Here is a 19764-nt window from a genome sequence, read left to right as displayed (position 1 = left end):
AGGAAGGTTTGTGGAAGGAGTGAATATTTGTCGAATGAGTCTTTAAGGAATGCGTGCTTGTGGAATGAGTGTTTGTGGTATAAGTGAGTGTGGAATAAGTCCTTGACGAATGAGTGCGTGTGGAGTGAATATTTGTGGAATGAGTGCGTGTGCAGTGAGTCTTTGAGGAATGAGTGCTTGTTGAATGAGTGCGTGTGAAACGAGTGTTTGTGGAATGAGTGCGTGTTGAACGAGTGCTTGTGGAATGAGTGCGTGTTGAACGAGTGCGTGTGGAATGAGTGTTAGTGGAATGAATGTGTAGGTGAGTCCTTGGAATGAGTCCTGAATGTATATATGTATATATATATATATATATATATATATATATATATATATATATATATATATATATATATATATATATATATATATATATATATATATATATATATATATATATATATTCATCCCTATACTGTCCAAACTCCTATGTAAGAGTTAACCAGCATCTTCACTCTTTCATCCTCACGCTGGTAAACTCTGGAACAATCTTCCTTCATCTGTATTTCCTCCTGCCTACGACTTGAACTCTTTCAAGAGGAGGTATCAGACACCTCTCCTCCTGTATTTGATCTTTTTGGCCACCTCTTTGTTTTACTTTAGGAGCAGCAGTAGCGGGCTTTTTTTATTATTGTTTTATATATATATATATATATATATATATATATATATATATATATATATATATATATATATATATATATATATCTATATATATATATATATATATATATATTTGTGGATGTAAGCATTTATGTATGTAGGCATGCACATATATCTTTCTATGACTTGCACTTCATCTATTAATTGAACCTCAACTTTTTTATTTGAAATTCAACTTTTTTTTTTAATTTGAGGGTGAAAAGGTGTAGTTTTTTTTTTTTATCTCATTGTAAGGGAGTTTGATTTTCAGAAGAAAATGATGAAAAGGATATTTTTTTTATTTTTCTTTACATTTTTTTCTCAAAATTAATATGGCTCACCCTTGTGCCGTCCACCTTCCTAATGCAAAAAATAATTTGAATTTGAATTTTTCATGATGTTTTATGCAAATATGATACAGGTCCCTTAACCCCTTCAATACGATGACGCCTACGTAGGCGTCATGAAGCCCCAGTAGCATATACGATGACGCCTACGTAGGCGTCATATTTCTATTCTGTTTCTTCTTCTATTGAGTTGTCCCGTACTTTGTGTTGGTTACTAAGTAAAGACGCCGTATGCTGTCCTTGAAATCCTATTGGTCCTCCCACCATCCTTGTTCCCACCAATCACAGAAAATGAGCTACAGTATGCGCCGCCTTCTTCCCGCCTTGTGTCTAAAATTAGGAAGTCTCTCTCTCTCTCTCTCTCTCTCTCTCTCTCTCTCTCTCTCTCTCTCTCTCTCTCTCTCTCTCTCTCTCTCTCTCTCTCTCTCTCTCTCTCTCTCTCTCTCTCTCTCTCTCTCTCTCTCTCTCTCTCTCTCTCTCTCAGACACCGAGGCGCCGACCAACGTTGCCAGATTGTCGTACTCGGCCTCCTGTCTGCCAATTTCCGACCCAAAAATCTGCCTCCTCGACCCAAATAATTACCTTCATATACAGTTATCATTAGAATGGTTAATTATTGGTGTGTTTTGGCAATAGTTATGGCTCAGAAACTGGTAAAAACGAGGCTACGAGTATGATATCTGGCAACGGTGGCGCCGACACCATCACGTCTCGCCCACCTCTCTCTCTCTCTCTCTCTCTCTCTCTCTCTCTCTCTCTCTCTCTCTCTCTCTCTCTCGCTGATAATTTCTCGACATTCTTCCTCCTCTACACAATCATATGCTTTCTCTATTTCTTTCCCCCTTGCCCCATTCTCCCCTTTCTTTATTTCGCGTTGACGCAATTTATATTATGCATAGCAGGTATATGTTGACTCGTCGTGTATGCTGCTTTGCAAATACGGGATACATGTAATGAGGGCTTTCAGCAGCATAATATACGGAGGCGACAAGCAGATACATGCCGCCTCAGGTTTCCCCGCGCGCGGCCGAGCACGCCGTATATCAGCCAGGCGGGCTTTTTGAACATCCGGCGCGAAGGGGTTAAGGAAAAATAATAAGTGAGAATCCACTACATTTCTTACTTTACAAATTGTTGCTAAAATTTCTGCTCTGGCTCACCTGAATGCTGTCAAGCTTACTAATGCAAGAGTTTACCGGCCCCTTTACTCCTTCATTGCCTACACTGGTACATCCTGAAGCAGCCTTCCTTCACCTGAATGCTGTCAAACTTACTTATGCAAGAGTTTACTGGCACCTTCACTCCTTCATTGCCTACAGTGGTACATACTGGAACAGCCTTCCTTCACCCGAATGCTGTCAAGCTTACTAAAAGCTGCTTCAAACTTAGCCGACTTTTGATCTCGAAGCCGTTATGATGGTGTTCGGCTGGGCATTGGGAAAAAATCGGAACACCTAAGGGGCATGTCACGGGCATCGGGGTGTCTCGCGCACTCTCTCCGGCGGTCCCGAAAAATTAAGGGAGCTCTTAATTTCTCGGGACATGTCGCGGCCTGCCGAAAAGTCGGGGAGTTACATGGCACCATCGGTCGCTTCGCAACCCCTTCCGTTGATGTTCGTACAAGGTACGCAGTGCATTAGCACGACAATGAGACGTTAATGACCCGAGAAATACCGTTATATATATCGTACGACAATGTACGGGAGTTTTACCTAGGTTCCACAACCCCGTACTCAGGGTCTACGGTCATGGACCGATAGTGAGCCGACATAGCCCTAACATTTGAAATGTCAAAACCGGTACGTGCCACGTTTGAAGGTGACAGTTGTACGTACCCGTCACATACGTTCTACGAACGTGCCCATACCCGTTCCGATGGTGATCTGAACGCACCAAGTAGCCCTTCCGAGATCTGCACTATGGACTCGCGATGTGGCAACGCAACGCACCGTATGGCAACACGATCGTGTATATAGGGCCGCCAACACAAGCGTCTGCCTCTGTCGCCGCCTCATTCATCCTCATGTAGTTCTTAAACGAGGACATGTCCGCCAGAATCAACTCTACCGCAAGGTTCTCCCAGTGCCCCTGTCCCCTCCTGCGTTCTAATCCCAACCAGTCGCGGATCCAACAGGATCGCACCTTCGGTCGCCGCTGTGCCCTCAGGTATCGCCATCGCCTCAATAGGTACAGGATATTGCGTTCACGGTCAAGGTTCTGTTGCGTTGCCAGGGCAAAAAGGACCAGTACTTTGGTGTTGTCCATGGCTGACGTTGGTGGGTGGTGGTGAGGCGCTGTTGACGGTGCTGCGGCTGTGAGGTGTGGCAAGCACTGCCGAGTCACTCCTTTAAATACGGGGCGGCAAGGTGGGGAGCCTCCAGAGCTGATGCCACTACAGTCATCGGCTGGCTGTCTTGGCGGGTGCGTATGGATGTTGGGAGGTATACATTGTACCCACGTGAGGTGCCCTCGTCTTGCGTTCGGCTTGGGTTCGGTAGTGTACGTAGTAGGTACGTGACGGTGTCGGTTAGTTCGGGGGAAATGTCGTGGTGCTTGCGTGGCATCTCGTGGTGCCATCGGATGCTGATGGACGGCTTCGGTTGGCCTTCGTACAAGCTTCGCACGACGTACGCAAAGCCTGCGTGCCAATCTCGTACTGGCAGAAATCGGCCAAAAAATTGCCCCAATCTCGTCAAACTCAAAAGTCAGCGACTTCTGAAACATCGTAGCCAAAAGTCGTGTAAGTGTGAAGCAGGCTTAATGCAAGAGTTTACTGGCACCTTCACTACTTACACTGGTGCATCCTGGAGCAGCCTTCCTTCACCGGAATGCTGTCAAACTTACTATTACAAGAGTTAACGGCACCTTCACACCTTCATTGCCTACACTGGTACATCCTGGAGCATCCTTCCTTAACCTGAATGCTGTCAAACTTACTAATGCAAGAGTTTACCGGCACTTTCACTCCTTCATTGCCTACACTGGTACATACTGGATCAGCCTTCCTTCACCTATGTTTCCTTCCTCCTGTGCCTTGACCATATTCAAGATGAGCGCCAGGACTCCCTACCAGCTTATTTTATCATGTATTTGTAGACCTGTCAGGCTCAACTTTATTTCAATTCTTCACCTTAAAAGTGTTTAAGAGTCTTTATTCAGAAGTTTGTTGATGGTTTTGTGGCCAGAAAAAAGCCGCAGGAAGCTGACCCTGGTGAGGGGCAGAGGCTGAGCAGCGTCACAACAAGCCCAACACTAACACACCACTAATCAAATTGTTTTGTTATTACTATCACTAGTTATCATTATTATCAGGCAGAGAGGGAGGAGTGCAGACACTAAGCCGCCTGGGCAGCCGCCCCAAAACGCCTGAGACGCAGAAAAGTTTCGTGGTGACAGAGGAAGGGCACGGCTACTCTGGTGCTGGTAATGGTGGACACTTGGTGCGATGGGGGATGGGTGAAATCTGGCTTCAGATGGGGTCAAGTGGGAGGGGCGCAGGCAAGGCTTCTTAACTCTGGTGATGGTGGATACTTGGTGTGACGGGGGCTGGGTGAAATCTGGCTTCAGGTGGAGTCAGGTGGGAGGGCGGCAGGCAAAGCAGTGGTGCTCCCTTGCACACACGGGAACAGCGCGTCCAGCACCCTCTGGCCTACGGAGGGTACATGGGGTGAGGCTGGGGAAGTCTGCGGCTGTCACTGATGAGGGCAAGTGAGGGGTGTCTGTCAGTGGTAAGGGTGGGTGATGTGTGGCTGTCAGTGGTGAGGGTGGGTGAGGTGTGGCTGTCAGTGGTGAGGGTGGGTGAGGTGTGGCTGTCAGTGGTGAGGGTGGGTGAGGTGTGGCTGTCAGTGGTGAGGGCGGGTGAGGTGTGGGGGTCAGTTGTGAGGGTGGGTGAGGTGTGGCTGTTAGTGGTGAGGGTGGGTGAGGTGTGGCTGTTAGTGGTGAGGGTGGGTGAGGTGTGGCTGTCAGTGGTGAGGGCAGGTGAGGTGTGGCGGTCAGTGGTGAGGGTGGGTGAGGTGTGGCTGTTAATGGTGAGGGTGGGTGAGGTGTGGGGGTCAGTGGTGAGGGTGGGTGAGGTGTGGCTGTTAATGGTGAGGGTGGGTGAGGTGTGGCTGTCAGTGGTGAGGGCAGGTGAGGTGTGGCGGTCAGTGGTGAGGGTTGGTGAGGTGTAGCTGTTAGTGGTTACGGTAGGAATTAAGCGTGTTACTGTCAATGGTGTGGGTGGGAAGGGTGTATCTGTCAGTTTTGAGTGTGCGATGAATGTGGCTGTCAATGCATGATGAGGGGGGGAAGGGTGTGGCTGTCGGTGATGTGTGGCTGTCAATTGTGAGGTGTGGCTGTCAGTGGTGAGGGTGGGGAAGAGTGTGACTGTCAGTAGTGAGGGTGGGTGAGGTGTGGCGCGCTGTGGTGAGGGTAGATGAGGTGTGGTTGTCTGTGGTGAAGGTGGGTGAGGTGTGGCTGTCAGTGGTGAGGGTGGGTGTGGTGTGGGGCTCTCTGGTGAGGGTAGGTGAGGTGTGGCGCTCTGTGGTGAAGGTGGGTGATGTGTGGCTGTCAGTGGTGACACCTCACCCGCCCTCTCCACTGACAGCCACACGTCACCCACCCTCACCACTGACAGCCACACCTCACCCGCCCTCACCACTGACAGCCACACCTCACCCGCTCTCATCTGTGACAGCCACACCTCACCCACCCTCACCACTAACAGACATACCTCACCCATCCTCATCACTGACTGCCACACCTCACCCACCCTCATCACTGACAGCCACACCTCACCCACCCTGATCACTGACAGCCACACCTCACCCATCCTCATCACTGACAGCCACACCTCACCCACCCTGATCACTGACAGCCACACCTCACCCACCCTGATCACTGACAGCCACACCTCACCCACCCTGATCACTGACAGCCACACCTCACCCACCCTCATCACTGACAGCCACTCCTCACCCACCCTGATCACTGACAGCCACACCTCACCGACCGTCGCCACTGACAGCCACACCTCACCCACTCTCATCACTGAGAACCACACCTCACCCATCCTCATCACTGACAGCCACACCTCACCCACCCTGATCACTGACAGCCACACCTCACCCATCCTCATCACTGACTGCCACACCTCACCCACCCTGATCACTGACAGCCACACCTCACCCACCCTGATCAATGACAGCCACACCTCACCCACCCTGATCAATGACAGCCACACCTCACCCACCCTGATCAATGACAGCAACACTTCACCCACCCTGATCACTGACAGCCACACCTCACCGACCGTCGCCACTGACAGCCACACCTCACCCACCCTCATCATTGAGAGCCACACCTCACCCATCCTCATCACTGACAGCCACACCTCACCCACCTTCACCACTGACAGCCACACCTCACCCATCCTCATCACTGACAGCCACACATCACCCACCCTCACCACTGACAGACAGGTGAAGGAAGGCTGCTCCAGGATGTACAAGTGTAGGCAATGAAAGAGTGAAGGTGCCAGTAAACTCTTGCATTAGTAAGCTTGACAGCATTCAGGTGAGCCAGAGCAGAAATGTTAGCAACACTTTGTAAAGTAAGAAATGTAGTGGATTCTTACTTAATATTTTTCCTTAAGGGACCTGTATCATATTTGCATAAAACATCATGAAAAATTAAAATTCAAATTAATTTTTGCATTAGGAAGTTGGACGGCACAGGGTGAGCCAGAGTAATATTGAGGGAAAAAATGTAAAGAAATAAATAAAAAATATCCTTTTCATCATTTTCTTCTGAAAATCAAACTCCCACAAAATGAGATGAAAAACTCTAGACCTTGATTATCTGTTCATGGGAAACTTGGACAGCCAGAGCAGAGATATGCAAAAACACAAAATGGGAAATCAATGGGATCATTTCTGAGACACTTGACTGTCACAACAAGTGTTTACAGGACCACAGAGGAGCTTAGTTGGGTCCTCATGAGTGGGGTGTACGAGGAGAGGGAAGGGAAGGAGTGATAAAGGGGGGGAAGGCAGAGGTGTGGAGGGGTGAGGAGGAGTGGGGTGTTTTTTTAGTTTTTTTTTTTTTTACGTTGTTGCCTATTGCGCCGGTAGGCATCTTCCCGGTGGGGCCTAATGGTCGGCCCAAGGCTTCTTCCAGGTGGGGCCTGATGGTCGGCCCAGCCCGTTCTGGCGCAGGCGAGTATTTATAGTGACGGAAAGGCAAGGGAAGGAGTGGTAAGGGAGGGAAGGCAGAGGTGTGGAGGGGTGAGGAGGAGTGGGGTGTGAGATGAAAGGGAAGGGAAGGAGTGGTAAGGGAGGGAAGGCAGAGGTTTGGAGGGGTGAGGAGGAGTGGGGTGTGAGAGGGAAGGGAAGGGAAGGAGTGGTAAGGGAGGGAAGGCAGAGGTGTGGAGGGGTGAGGAGGAGTGGGGTGTGAGAGGATAGGGAAATGAAGGAGTGGTAAGGGAGGGAAGGGATAGGTGTGGAGGGTTGAGGAGGAGTGGGGTGTGAGAGGAAAGGGAAGGGCAGGAGACAAGTCAAGGTGTCTTGGCAGCGGGCAGTTGCAGGTTGGAGGGATGGTGATGTGATGTCATAATTCGATGAAGGTCCTAATTCTACAAACATAAAGAACTACTAAAAGGGGTCTATGATAGGCTGAATGATGTAAGTTTGCTCAAGAGATGCCTCCATGGTAAGACTCCTTGGACATAAAATTTAAGGTCTGGATAAAGTAACTTTGGAATTTGCAGTAGCCAAAGCCAGCTTGAGTTGCAACACCGGGTGTGTGAGAGGCTGCACCAAAAAAGAGTTGGGGCTCCAGGCACAGCCCAGAGTGTTGAGGATTTGTAAGACTGGGATGCCATGAGGGAGAGGGCAAAGCCAGTTCACAGACGAAAAAGAGAAGGAAAAAACAACAAAGGAGGCTTAATACCAAGCTGGAGGGTTCCAGAGTCAACATTCAGAGGTGAGGCTGCCCTTAGAGACTTCCTGGAGGGGCCGTGTTTTGGTGGTGGGAATCACAAACATGAGAAGGTAATACTGATTGTGAGGCCTCGAACTAAACTCTTCAAAGCCCTGCACCTCAAACCATGTTTGTTCACAAATTAATCAGGTTTGTATTGGCACTACCTCGCCAGTCATGTTCCACATTGTAGTAACTCAGCAATACTTTGTTGTGTGTATAATTACCTGTATTTCTGTGCCTACAATATTGGCACTACCTGGCCAGTCATGCTTCACACTTTAGTAGCTCAACAATACTTTGTTGTGTGTATAATTACCTGTATTTCTGTGCCTACAATATTGGCACTACCTGGCCAGTCATGCTTCCCACAGTAATAACTCAGCAATACTTTGCTGTGTGTATAGTTACCTGCATTTATGTGTCTACAAGAGTGATTTCTATATATAATTAATTTTCTATCCATGATCACTTCTTAGAGCTCCGGCAAAATACCGTGAAAAAAATTACTACAGTGTTTAATCTTAATTTAAAGAAATTATTTACTCAAAAATTTATTTTTTCCTGTAACTGTAAAGGTCAGTGAGAAGTCCCTCTGTGAATATTCTGTAAATCTACCACTAAATTATGGCAACTTAATGTAAAATGTGTGTTAATTATCTAAACACCCTCGTAGTTCATCATTAAGACATGCCATGCCTAGAAAAAATACACTCAGGTGCTTCAATTTTGGTTTTAGGCAACTTGCCGAGTGCCCTTCTTAAGGTTATGAAGCAAGAGTCACAGCAGCGCACCTTGACGGCTCGCTGCGGCTGGAAGTCCCAGGCCTTGGAGTGGGAGAGGGCGGGGTGGAGATGCCCTTGCGGATATAGATGGACTGAGCGAGGTCGCCAATCTCCTGGGGTGGGTGCTGGATCCCGTCGTAAATGTTCCCCATGATGCTCGGGCCCAGCTCCACCGAGAGGGGTTTGCCGGTCTTCGTCACGGGGTCCCCCACGGTCACTCCGGATGTGTCCTCGTAAACCTGGGTGATGGGGTGAGCCAGACTGTGGTGCGCTGCCTTGCCTTATTCACACAACCTAAAACCTTATCACTGGTGCCAATTTTACCGACACAAAGAATGGGGAAGTTGAGCTCCAGGAAACGGAGAAATAATAATGGGTAAACATACTATGCGTTTCAGGCGCCATGTCACAGTTTTTCGATTATAACATTTTAACAAAGCGTCGGACAAGGATGGTATTTTGGAAGACGATGATTGAGACCCCGACCTAATTGGCAAAAATAGGCTTAGGTGCCAAATATGGATGATTACGGCACTTGTAGGAGTAACTTTAAGGTAAACTTCACTAAAATATACAGGCACGGGTAGCGAGGCTAGGTGCCTCTCATTCTTGACGTCCATGTGATGTGTAATTATGGCGTAATAGTCATCAACTCAACCGGCAGTCTCTCTCTCTCTCTCTCTCTCTCTCTCTCTCTCTCTCTCTCTCTCTCTCTCTCTCTCTCTCTCTCTCTCTCACACACACACACACACACACACACACACACACACACAGTAACAATAGTTCAGCCACTCCACTATGTTATATACTTACAGCATGTTGTACCAAAGACCGTATTTTCCATGCAAAGGATAAATAGTTTCCTGCGAGTAAAACTTTTTAGCAAATATATAATATTTTTAAATGAGCATCATCCCTATGTATAGGGCTAAACTAGTGTGTGTGTGTGTGTGTGTGAGAGAGAGAGAGAGAGAGAGAGAGAGAGAGAGAGAGAGAGAGAGAGAGAGAACTACCAGTTGATTCAGTGATTACTACTACTTCATAGTAAAACATCACATTGACGTCACGACTTGAACGAGCAGCGGTGCATACATGATGACGGCACCTAGCCTCGCTACCCGTGCTTGTATATTTTAGTGAAGTTTACCTTAAAGTTACTCCTACAAGTGCCGTAATCATCCACATTTGGCACCTAAGCCTATTTTTGCCAATTTGGTCGGGGTCTCAAACATCGTCTCCCAAAATACCATCCCTGTTCGACGCTTTGTTAAAATGTTATATTCGAAAAACTGTGTGACATGGCGCCTGAAACGCAAATGCCAAACAAGGGAGTGAGCTAGACTGTGGTTTGCTGCCTTTCCTTACCCGCACCACCGTAAACCTATCACTACGAACACCAATTTTTCCTACCCCCCAAAATAGCCAACTTGAGCCACAGGGAATAAACAAATAATAATGGATACATACAAACACTACACGATGTACTGCAACGTAAAATCCTGAAACAGGCAACAATGCACATGAGAGTAAAGACTGCCAAGAGGTTAATGTAAGTGATGAATGGCAGAAACAATGCAACGGTTCAGACATTTATCACTCGATTTTTGATAACACGCACCTGCCCCCTTCTTCACTAAACCTTCCCCCTCCTTCACTAAACCTGCCCCCTTCTTCACTAAACCTGCCCCCTTCTTCACTAAACCTGCCCCCTTCTTCACTAAACCTTCCCCCTCCTTCACTAAACCTGCCCCCTTCTTCACTAAACCTGCCCCCTTCTTCACTAAACCTGCCCCCTTCTTCACTAAACCTGTCCCCTTCTTCACTAAACCTGTCCCCTTCTTCACTAAACCTGCCCCCTTCTTCACTAAACCTGTCCCCTTCTTCACTAAACCTGTCACCTTCTTCACTAAACCTGTCCCCTTCACTAAACCTGCCCTTCTTCACTAATCCTGTCACCTTCTTCACTAAACCAGCCCCCTTTTTCACTAAACCTGCCCCCTTCTTCACTAAACCTGCCCCTTTCTTCACGAAACCTGCCCCCTTCTTCACTAAACCTGCCCCCTTCTTCACTAAACCTACCCCCTTCTTCACTAAACCTGCCCCCTTCTTCACTAAACCTGCCCCCTTCTTCACTAAACCTGCCCCTTTCTTCACTAAACCTGTCCCCTTCTTCACTAAACCTGCCCCCTTCTTCACTAAACCTGTCCCCTTCTTCACTAAACCTGTCCCCTTCTTCACTAAACCTGTCCCCTTCTTCACTAAACCTGTCCCATTCTTCACTAAACCTGTCCCCTTCTTCACTAAACCTGTCCCCTTCTTCACTAAACCTGTCCCCTTCTTCACTAAACCTGTCCCCTTCTTCACTAAACCTGTCCCCTTCTTCACTAAACCTGTCCCCTTCTTCACTAAACCTGTCCCCTTCTTCACTAAACCTGTCCCTTCTTCACTAAACCTGTCCCTTCTTTACTAAACCTGTCCCTCTTTTACACTAAACATGTCCCCTTCTTCACTAAACCTGTCCCTCTTCACTAAACCTGTCCCCTTCTTCACTAAACCTGTCCCTTCTTCACTAAACCTGTCCCTTCTTCACTAAACCTGTCCCCTTCTTCACTAAACCTGTCCCTTCTTCACTAAACATGTTCCCTTCTTCACTAAACCTGTCCCCTTCTTCACTAAACCAGTCCCTTCTTCACTAAACCTGGCCCCTTCTTCACTAAACCTGTCCCCTTCTTCACTAATCCTGTCCCCTTCTTCACTAAGCCTGTCCCCTTCTTCACTAAACCTGTCCCTCTTCACTAAACCTGTCCCTTCTTCACTAAACCTGTCCCTTCTTCACTAAACCTGTCCCCTTCTTCACTAAACCTGTCCCTTCTTCACTAAACCTGTCCCCTTTCACTAAACCTGTCCCCTTCTTCACAAAACCTCTACCCTTCTTCACTAAACCTGTCCCCTTCTACACTAAACCTGTCCCCTTCTACACTAAACCTGTCCCCTTCTACACTAAACCTGTCCCCTTGTACACTAAACCTGTCGCCTTCTACACTAAACCTGTCCCCTTCTTCACTAAACCTGTTCCCTTCTTCACTAAACCTGTCCCCTTCTTCACTAAACCTGTCCCCTTCTTCACTAAACCTGTCCCCTTCTAAAATAAATCTGTCCCCTTCTTCACTAAACCTGTCCCCTTCTTCACTAAACCTGTCCCCTTCTTCACTAAACCTGTCCCCTTCTACACTAAACCTGTCCCCTTCTACAATAAATCTGTCCCCTTCTTCACTAAACCTGTCCCCTTCTTCACTAAACCTGTCCCCTTGTACACTAAACCTGTCCCCTTGTACACTAAAACTGTCCCCTTCTACACTAAACCTGTCCCCTTGTTTTTTTTTTTTTTTTTTTTTTTTTTTACAGCTAAGGAGGCAGTTCAAGGGCTTAAAGAAAAATATAAAATAAAAAAAACCCTACTCACTGCTCCTGAATAGAGATCAAAGGAGTGTCCAAAAAGAGAGGTCAATTTCGGTAGGAGAGGTGTCCTGATACCCTCCTCTTGAAAGAGTTCAAGTCGTAGGCAGGAGGAAATACAGATAAAGGAAGATTGTTCCAGAGTTTACCAGCGTGAGGGATTAAAGAGTGAAGATGCTGGTTGACTCTTGCATAAGGGTTTTGGACAGTATAGGGATGAGCATGAGTAGAAAGACGTGTGCATCGGGGCCGCGGGAGGGGGGAAGGCATGCAGTTAGCAAGTTCAGAAGAGCAGTCAGCATGAAAATATCGATAGAAGATAGAAAGAGAGGCAACATGGCGGCGGAATTTGAGAGGTAGAAGACTATCAGTATGAAGAGGAGAGGTGATGAGACGAAGAGCCTTTGACTCCACTCTGTCAAGGAAAGCTGTGTGAGTGGAGCCCCCCCACACATGAGATGCATATTCCATACGAGGGCGGACAAGGCTCCTGTAAATGGATAGCAACTGTGCGGGGGAAAAGAACTGGCGGAGACGGTAAAGAACGCCCAGCCTAGAGGAAGCTAATTTAGTTAAGAGATGAGATATGAAGTTTCCAATCGAGATTTTGAGTTAAGGATAGACCGAGAATGTTTAGTGTTGAAGAAGGTGATTGCTGAGTGTTGTCGAAGAATAAGGGATAGTTGTTTGGAAGATTGTGTCGAGTGGATAGGTGGAGAAACTATGTTTTTGAGGCGTTGAAGGACACCTCTTGGCCCAATCGGAAATAACAGTAAGGTCTGAGGCTAAGCGTTCTGTTGCCTCCAGCCTTGAATCGTTTAGTTCCTGTGGAGTGGGTCTTCTATTATAAGAAGTTGAGTAATGCAGAGTGGAGTCATCGGCGAAAGAATGGATAGGACAGTTCGTTTTGGAAAGATCATCAATGAACACCAGAAAGAGAGTGGGAAATAAGACAGAACCCTGTGGGACACCACTGTTAATAGGTTTAGGGGAAGAGCAGTGACCGTCCAACACAGCAGAAATAGAACGGTCAGAAAGGAAACTGGAGATAAAGGTACAGAGAGAAGGATAGAAACCGTAGGAGGGTAGTTTGGAAAGCTAAGATTTGCGCCAGACCCTATCAAAAGTCTAAGGCTAAGAGAGGATGACCAAGAGTCAGTTAGGAAGGCAAGGAGATCACCAGTAGAACGCCCCTTGCAGAACCCATACTGGAGATGAGATAGAAGGTTAGAAGTGGAAAGGTGCTACTGAATCTTCCGGTTAAGGATTGATTCAAAAGCTTTAGATAGAGAGGAAAATAAAGCTATAGTTTGAGGGATTGGAACGGTCGCCCTCCTTAGGCACAAGCTGTACAAAGGCATACTTCCAGCAGGAAGGAAAGGTAGATGTTGATAGGCAGAGACGAAAGAGTCTGACCAGGTAGGGTGTCAGCACGGAAGCACAGTTTTCTAAGGACAATAGGAGGCACTCCATCAGGTCCATAAGCCTTCTGAGAGTTGAGGCCAGAGAGGGCATAGAAAACATCATTTGGTAGAATTTTAATATGAGGCATAAAGGAGTCGGAGGGGGGATGAGTAGGAGAAATATGCCCAGAATCGTCCCGGGTGGAATTCTTACAGAAAGTCTGAGCGAAGAGTTCAGTCTTAGAGACAGATGAGACGGCGTTGCTGCCGTCAGGGTTAAGGAGAATAGGGAAAGAGTAAGAAGTGAAATTGGAGAAGATATTTTTGGCTAGACGCCTGAAGTCACGGGAAGAATTAGAAGAAGCAAGATGTTGACATTTTCTATTGATTAAAGAAGTTTTGGTAGGTCGGAGAATAGATTTGGCACGATTCCGGGCTGAAATGTAAAGGTCAAAGTTAGCAGGTGTCCGAAGGATCTGGAACCTCTCGTGAGCTGCCTCTCTATCTTTAATAGTACGAGAACAAGCATGATTAAACCAAGGCTTTTTAGCATGAGGAGTAGAGAAAGAACGTGGAATGTATATGCCTCCATTCCAGAGACAATCACCTCCGTGATGCGGTGGGCATACACAGAGGGGTCTCTCTCTTGGAAGCAGTAATCATTCCACGGGAAACCGGAAAAGTACATCCTCAGGGCATCCCACCGAGCTGAAGCAAAATGCCAGAAGCATCGCTTCTTCGGTGGGTCCAGAGGATGTACAGGAGCGATAGGACAGGATTCAGAAATAAGGTAACGATCGGAGGAGCCCAACGGAGAGAACAGTTTGACAGAGTAAGCAGAAGGATTAGAGATAAGGAAGAGGTCTAGAATGTTGGGCCTGTCTCCAAGACGGTCGGGAATACGAGTAGGGCGCTGAACCAACTACTCTAGGTCGTTGAGGAGAGCAAAGTTGTAGGCTTGCTCACCAGGCAGGTCAGTGAAAGAGTATGAAAGCCAAAGCTGGTGGTGAACATTGAAATCTCCTAAGATGGAGATTTCAGCGAAGGGAGAGCGAGTCAAAATGTGCTCCACTTTAGGGTTCAAATAGTCAAAGAATTTTACATAGTTAGTAGAGTTAGTTGAGAGATAAACAACACAGATGTATTTAGTAATAGAATGAAACCTTTACACTAAACCTGTCCCCTTCTACACTAAACCTGTCCCCTTCTTCACTAAACCTGTCCCCTTCTACACTAAACCTGTTCCCTTCTTCACTAAACCTATCCCCTTCACTAAACCTGTCCCCTTGTACATTAAACCTGTCCCCTTCTTCACTAAACCTGTCTCCTTCACTAAGCCTGTCCCCTTCACTAAACCTGTCCCCTTCTTCACTAAACCTGCCCCCTTCTTCACTAAACCTGCCCCCTTCTTCACTAAACCTGCCCCCTTCTTCACTAAACCTGTCTCCTTCACTAAGCCTGTCCCCTTCACTAAACCTGTCCCCTTCTTCACTAAACCAGTCCCCTTCTTCACTAAACCTGTCCCCTTCTTCACTAAACCTGTCCCCTTCTTCACTAAACCTGTCCCCTTCTTCACTAAACCTGTCCCCTTCTTCACTAAACCAGTCCCCTTCTTCACTAAACCTGTCCCCTTCTTCACTAAACCTGGCCCCTTCACTAAACCTGTCCCTTCACTAAACCTGTCCCTTTCTTCACTAAACCAGTCCCCTTCTTCACTAAACCTGTCCCTTCTTCACTAAACCTGTCCCTTCTTCACTAAACCTGTCCCTTCTTCACTAAACCTGTCCCCTTCTTCACTAAACCTGTCCCTTTCTTCACTAAACCTGTCCCCTTCTTCACTAAACCAGTCCCTTCTTCACTAAACCTGTCCCCTGCACTAAACCTGTCCCCTTCTTCACTAAACCTGTCCCCTTCTTCACTGAGCCTGTCCCCTTCTTCACTAAACCTGCCCCCTTCTTCACTAAACCTGTCCCATTCTTCACTAAACCTGTCCCCTTCTTCACTAAACCTGTCCCCTTCTTCACTAAACCTGTCCCCTTCTTCACTAAACCTGTCCCCTTCTTACCTAAACCGGTCCCCTTCTTCACTAAACCTGTCCCCTTCTTCACTAAACCTGTCCCCTTCTTCACTAAACCTGTCCCCTTCTTTACTAAACCTGTCCCCTTCTTTACTAAACCTGTCCCCTTCTTTACTAAACCTGTCCCCTTCTTTACTAAACCTGTCCCTCGTGTACACTAAACCTGTCCCCTTCTTCACTAAACCTGTACCCTTCTTCACTAAACCTGTCCCCTTCTTCACTAAACCTGTCCCCTTCTTCACTAAACCTGTCCCCTTCTTTACTAAACCTGTTCCCTTCTTTACTAAACCTGTCCCTCGTGTACACTAAACCTGTCCCCTTCTTCACTAAACATGTCCCCTTGTACACTAAACATGTCCCCTTCTTCACTAAACCTGTCCCCTTGTACACTAAACCTGTCCCCTTCTTCACTAAACTTGTCCCCTTCTTCACTAAACCTGTCCCTCTTGTACACTAAACCTGCCCCCTTCTTCAATAAACCTGTTCCTTCTTCAATAAACCTGTCCCCTTTTTCACTAAACTTGCCTCCTTCTTCACTAAACCTGTCCCCTTCTTCACTAAACCTGCCCCCTTCTTCACTAAACCTGTTCCTTTCTTCATTAAACATGTCCCCTTCTTCACTAAACCTGGACCCTTCTTCACTAAACCTGCCCCGTTCTTCACTAAACCTGTTCCTTTCTTCACTAAACATGTCCCCCTTCCTCACTAAACCTGGACCCTTCTTCACTAAACCTGTCCCCTTCTTCACTCTACCTGTCCCCTTCTTCACTAAACCTATCTCCTTTTTTACTAAACCTGTCCCCTTATTCACTAAACCTGTCCCCTTCTTCACTAAACCTGTCTCCTTCTTCGCTAAACCTGCCCTTCTTCACTAAACCTATCCCCTTCCACTAAACCTGTCTTCCTTCAACCTGCCACCTCTCTCCTTCTCTCACTAAACCACCCCCGTCTTCACTAAACCTGCCCCCTTCTTCACTAAACCTGCCTCCTTCTTCACTAATCCAGTCCCCTTCTTCACTAAACCTACCCCCTTCTACACTAAACCTGTCCCCTTCTTCACTAAACCTGCCCCCTTCTTCACTAAACCTGGCCCCTTCTTCACTAATCCTGGCCCCTTCTTCACTTCAAACCTGTCCCCTTCTTTACTAAACCTGTCCCCTTCTTTACTAAACCTGTCCCCTTCTTCACTAAACCTGTCCCCTTCTTCACTAAACCTGTCCCCTTCTTCACTAAACCTGTCCCCTTCTTCACTAAACCTGTCCCCTTCTTCACTAAACCTGTCCCCTTCTTCACTAAACCTGCCCCCTTCTTCACTAAACCTGCCCCCTTCTTCACTAAACGTGTCCCCTTCTTCAGTAAACGTGTCCCCTTCTTCACTAAACCTGTCCCCTTCTTCACTAAACCTGCCCCCTTCACTAAACCTGTCCCCTTCTTCACTAAACCTGTCCCCTTCTTAACTAAACCTGTCCCCTTCTTCACTAAACCTGTCCCCTTGTACACTAAACCTGTCCCCTTGTACACTAAACCTGTCCCCTTCTTCACTAAACCTGCCCCCTTGTTCACTAAACCTGTCCCTTTCTTCACTAAACCTGTCCCCTTCTTCACTAAACCTGTCCCCTTCTTCACTAAACCTGTCCCCTTCTTCACTAAACCTGTCCCCTTCTTCACTAAACCTGTCCCCTTGTACACTAAACATATCCCCTTGTACACGAAACCTGTCCCCTTGTACACTAAACCTGTCCCCTTCTTCACTAAACCTGTCCTCTTGTACACTAAACCTGTCCCTTTCTTCACTAAACCTGTCCCCTTCTTCACTAAACCTGTGCTCTTGTACACTAAACATATCCCCTTGTACACGAAACCTGTCCCCTTGTACACTAAACCTGTCCCCTTCTTCACTAAACCTGTCCTCTTGTACACTAAACCTGTCCCTTTCTTCACTAAACCTGCCCCCTTCTTCACTAAACTTGTCCCTTTCTTCACTAAACCTGTCCCCTTCAACACTTAACCTGTCCCCTTCTACACTAAACCAGTCCCTTCCTTATCAAGACCTCCTACACAAAAGATTCCCAGTCAATCTTTACCTCAGACTCTGAACTGGAAACTGACTACTCCTCTGAACTTGTTAACGATGTGCGTCCCTTCTTACAGCTTCATCATTGCCAGCCTTGCAGCACAATTTCTCCCTGGCAGTTTCCTTTTCCTTCCCTTCTTTACGTTGCTTTGCAGTTCCCATTTCCCACTCGTCCTTACTCGGCCGCTGCTGCAAAGTGGTTAGCGTCATTAGAAAGGGTTCCTCTGGCAGACAAAGGTGAGGAAACAGCGGGCTTTGGGTTAGTGAGCTTTTGGCTTTGGGTTAGTGGGCTTTTTGGTTAGCGGGCTTTTGAGATAATGGGCTTTTGGTTAGTGGGCTTCGTTTGTTCTTGCCCTTGAGGTGCCTCCTTTAAAACACGGAGACGGTTAAAGACAGACAGACAAATAGATAAACAAGCAGATAGATGGATAAACATGAAAAAAATGGATATGCTCTATAGACAGATATATGAATACAGACATGGATAACATAGAATGGATAAAGCAGCAGACAGGTTAACACAGACATGGATGAATAGATATACTGAATAGATAGACAGATGGATACAAACATGGACAGCACAGAATGGATAAAGCAGCAGACAAGTTAACACAAACATGGATAAGTATATATACTGTGTAGATAGACAGATGGATACAGACATGGATAGCACAGAATGGATAAAGCAGCAGACAGGTTAACACAGACATGGATAAGTAGATATACTGTGTAGATAGACAGATGGATACAGACATGGATAGCACAGAATGGATAAAGCAGCAGACAGGTTAACACAGACATGGATAAGTAGATATACTGTACGGGTTGACTGACACTGTTCATCATGCAGTTATCGACACACAGAGAACACAATGTACTTACACCTGCCATTACAGAAGAAAAAACAATAATACTGATGATAACAAAAATAACAATAAAATAATAATAATAATAATAATAATAATAATAATAATAATAATAATAATAATAATAATAATAATAATAACAATAATAATACTTGTGCGACACCGTGAACTGTGACATATTAGTTCACCACCACCACCACATCACAGGAGGAGGTGGAGGTGGTGGAGGTGGTGGTGGTGGTGGTCAGGTTGAGTCTCCTCGCCCCATTAAAACTATTAATTGGATCTTATAATAATCATCCCGCGCTCAATCAGACTCCATTAACGTGTGTGTGTGTGTGTGTGTGTGTGTGTGTGTGTGTGTGTGTGTAAGATGTGACTACTTCTTCCCTCAGTCTTCTCCTCCTCCTCTTGCTTTTATTCCTTCTCTTCCTCCTCCTCCTCCTCCATTCTTCTTGATTTCCTTTCCTTTTTTTCTTTCCGTCTAGTTGCCTGTCTGTCAGCCCTTCCATCGTTATCTTTTTCCTTTCTCCCTTTCTCAGTTTACTCCTTCACTCGCATCTTCTTTGCATCCTTCATTTTTATCCTTATTATTCTTCCTTCTTATACGTCATCTTTCTTCTTCATCCTCCTCCTCCTCCTCCTCCTACCCCTGTCCTCCTCTGATTCCTACTCCTATTGCTTGCTTCTTCTTCCTTTTCACCTCCCTCCCTCCTCCTCCTCCTCCCCTTTTATCCTCTGTAATGTTCATCTCCTTTCTTTCTCCTTTATCTCTTCTCTCCGTTCCTTCCTCTTCTCCTACACTGCATCCTCTTTCATTTTCTTTTTCATTTTCTTCTTCGCCCTCGTTTTCGTTTTCTCCTTCTTCTTCATCGTCTTCGTCTTCACCTTCTCTGTCTTCACCTTCTTCGTCTTCTTTTTCATCTTCTTCGTCTTCATCTTCTTCGTCTTCTTCTTCATCTTCTTCGTCTTCATCTTCTGCGTCTTCTTTTTCATCTTCTTCGTCTTTATCTTCTACGTCTTCTTTTTCATCTTCTTCGTCTTTATCTTCTTCCTCTTCTTTTTCATCTTCTTCGTCTTCATCTTCTTCGTCTTCTTTTTCATCTTCTTCGTCTTCA

General features: G+C 46.5%; 1 protein-coding gene across 2 annotated transcripts; it reads right to left on the bottom strand.

The window, feature by feature from the left end:
- Positions 1–1418: 1418 nt before the first annotated feature.
- Positions 1419–17965, bottom strand: LOC126990062 (uncharacterized). 2 transcript variants are annotated; one of them, XM_050848628.1, is made up of 3 exons: positions 17856–17965; positions 8780–9009; positions 1419–4677 (listed from the first exon to the last, which is right to left on the bottom strand). In XM_050848628.1, the coding sequence occupies exons 1-3, from the start codon at positions 17940–17942 to the stop codon at positions 4602–4604; spliced, it is 393 nt and encodes a 130-aa protein (XP_050704585.1). In that variant the 5' UTR covers positions 17943–17965; the 3' UTR covers positions 1419–4601. The 2 variants fall into 2 exon arrangements, 1 of the variants encoding a protein (XP_050704585.1); XR_007743977.1 differs by lacking the exon at positions 1419–4677 and having other exon boundaries at positions 7537–9009; positions 17791–17965.
- Positions 17966–19764: the final 1799 nt, after the last annotated feature.

The sequence above is a fragment of the Eriocheir sinensis genome, unplaced genomic scaffold, assembly GCF_024679095.1.
Source record: "Eriocheir sinensis breed Jianghai 21 unplaced genomic scaffold, ASM2467909v1 Scaffold1437, whole genome shotgun sequence".
NCBI classification, from domain to species: Eukaryota; Metazoa; Arthropoda; class Malacostraca; order Decapoda; family Varunidae; genus Eriocheir; species Eriocheir sinensis.
This window is presented reverse-complemented; position numbering and strand designations above follow the sequence as displayed.

Bases quoted from the DNA above. Each gene is read 5' to 3' on its own strand.
- LOC126990062 (XM_050848628.1), bottom strand. From the start codon at position 17,942: ATGGGAACTGCAAAGCAACGTAAAGAAGGGAAGGAAAAGGAAACTGCC. The intron at 9,010-17,855 runs GTAAGAAGGGAC...CCCATCACCCAG, and splicing joins AGGCTGGCAATGATGAAGCT to GTTTACGAGGACACATCCGG. The intron at 4,678-8,779 runs GTGCGCTGCTGT...TACCCTCCGTAG, and splicing joins AGCCGCAGCGAGCCGTCAAG to GCCAGAGGGTGCTGGACGCG.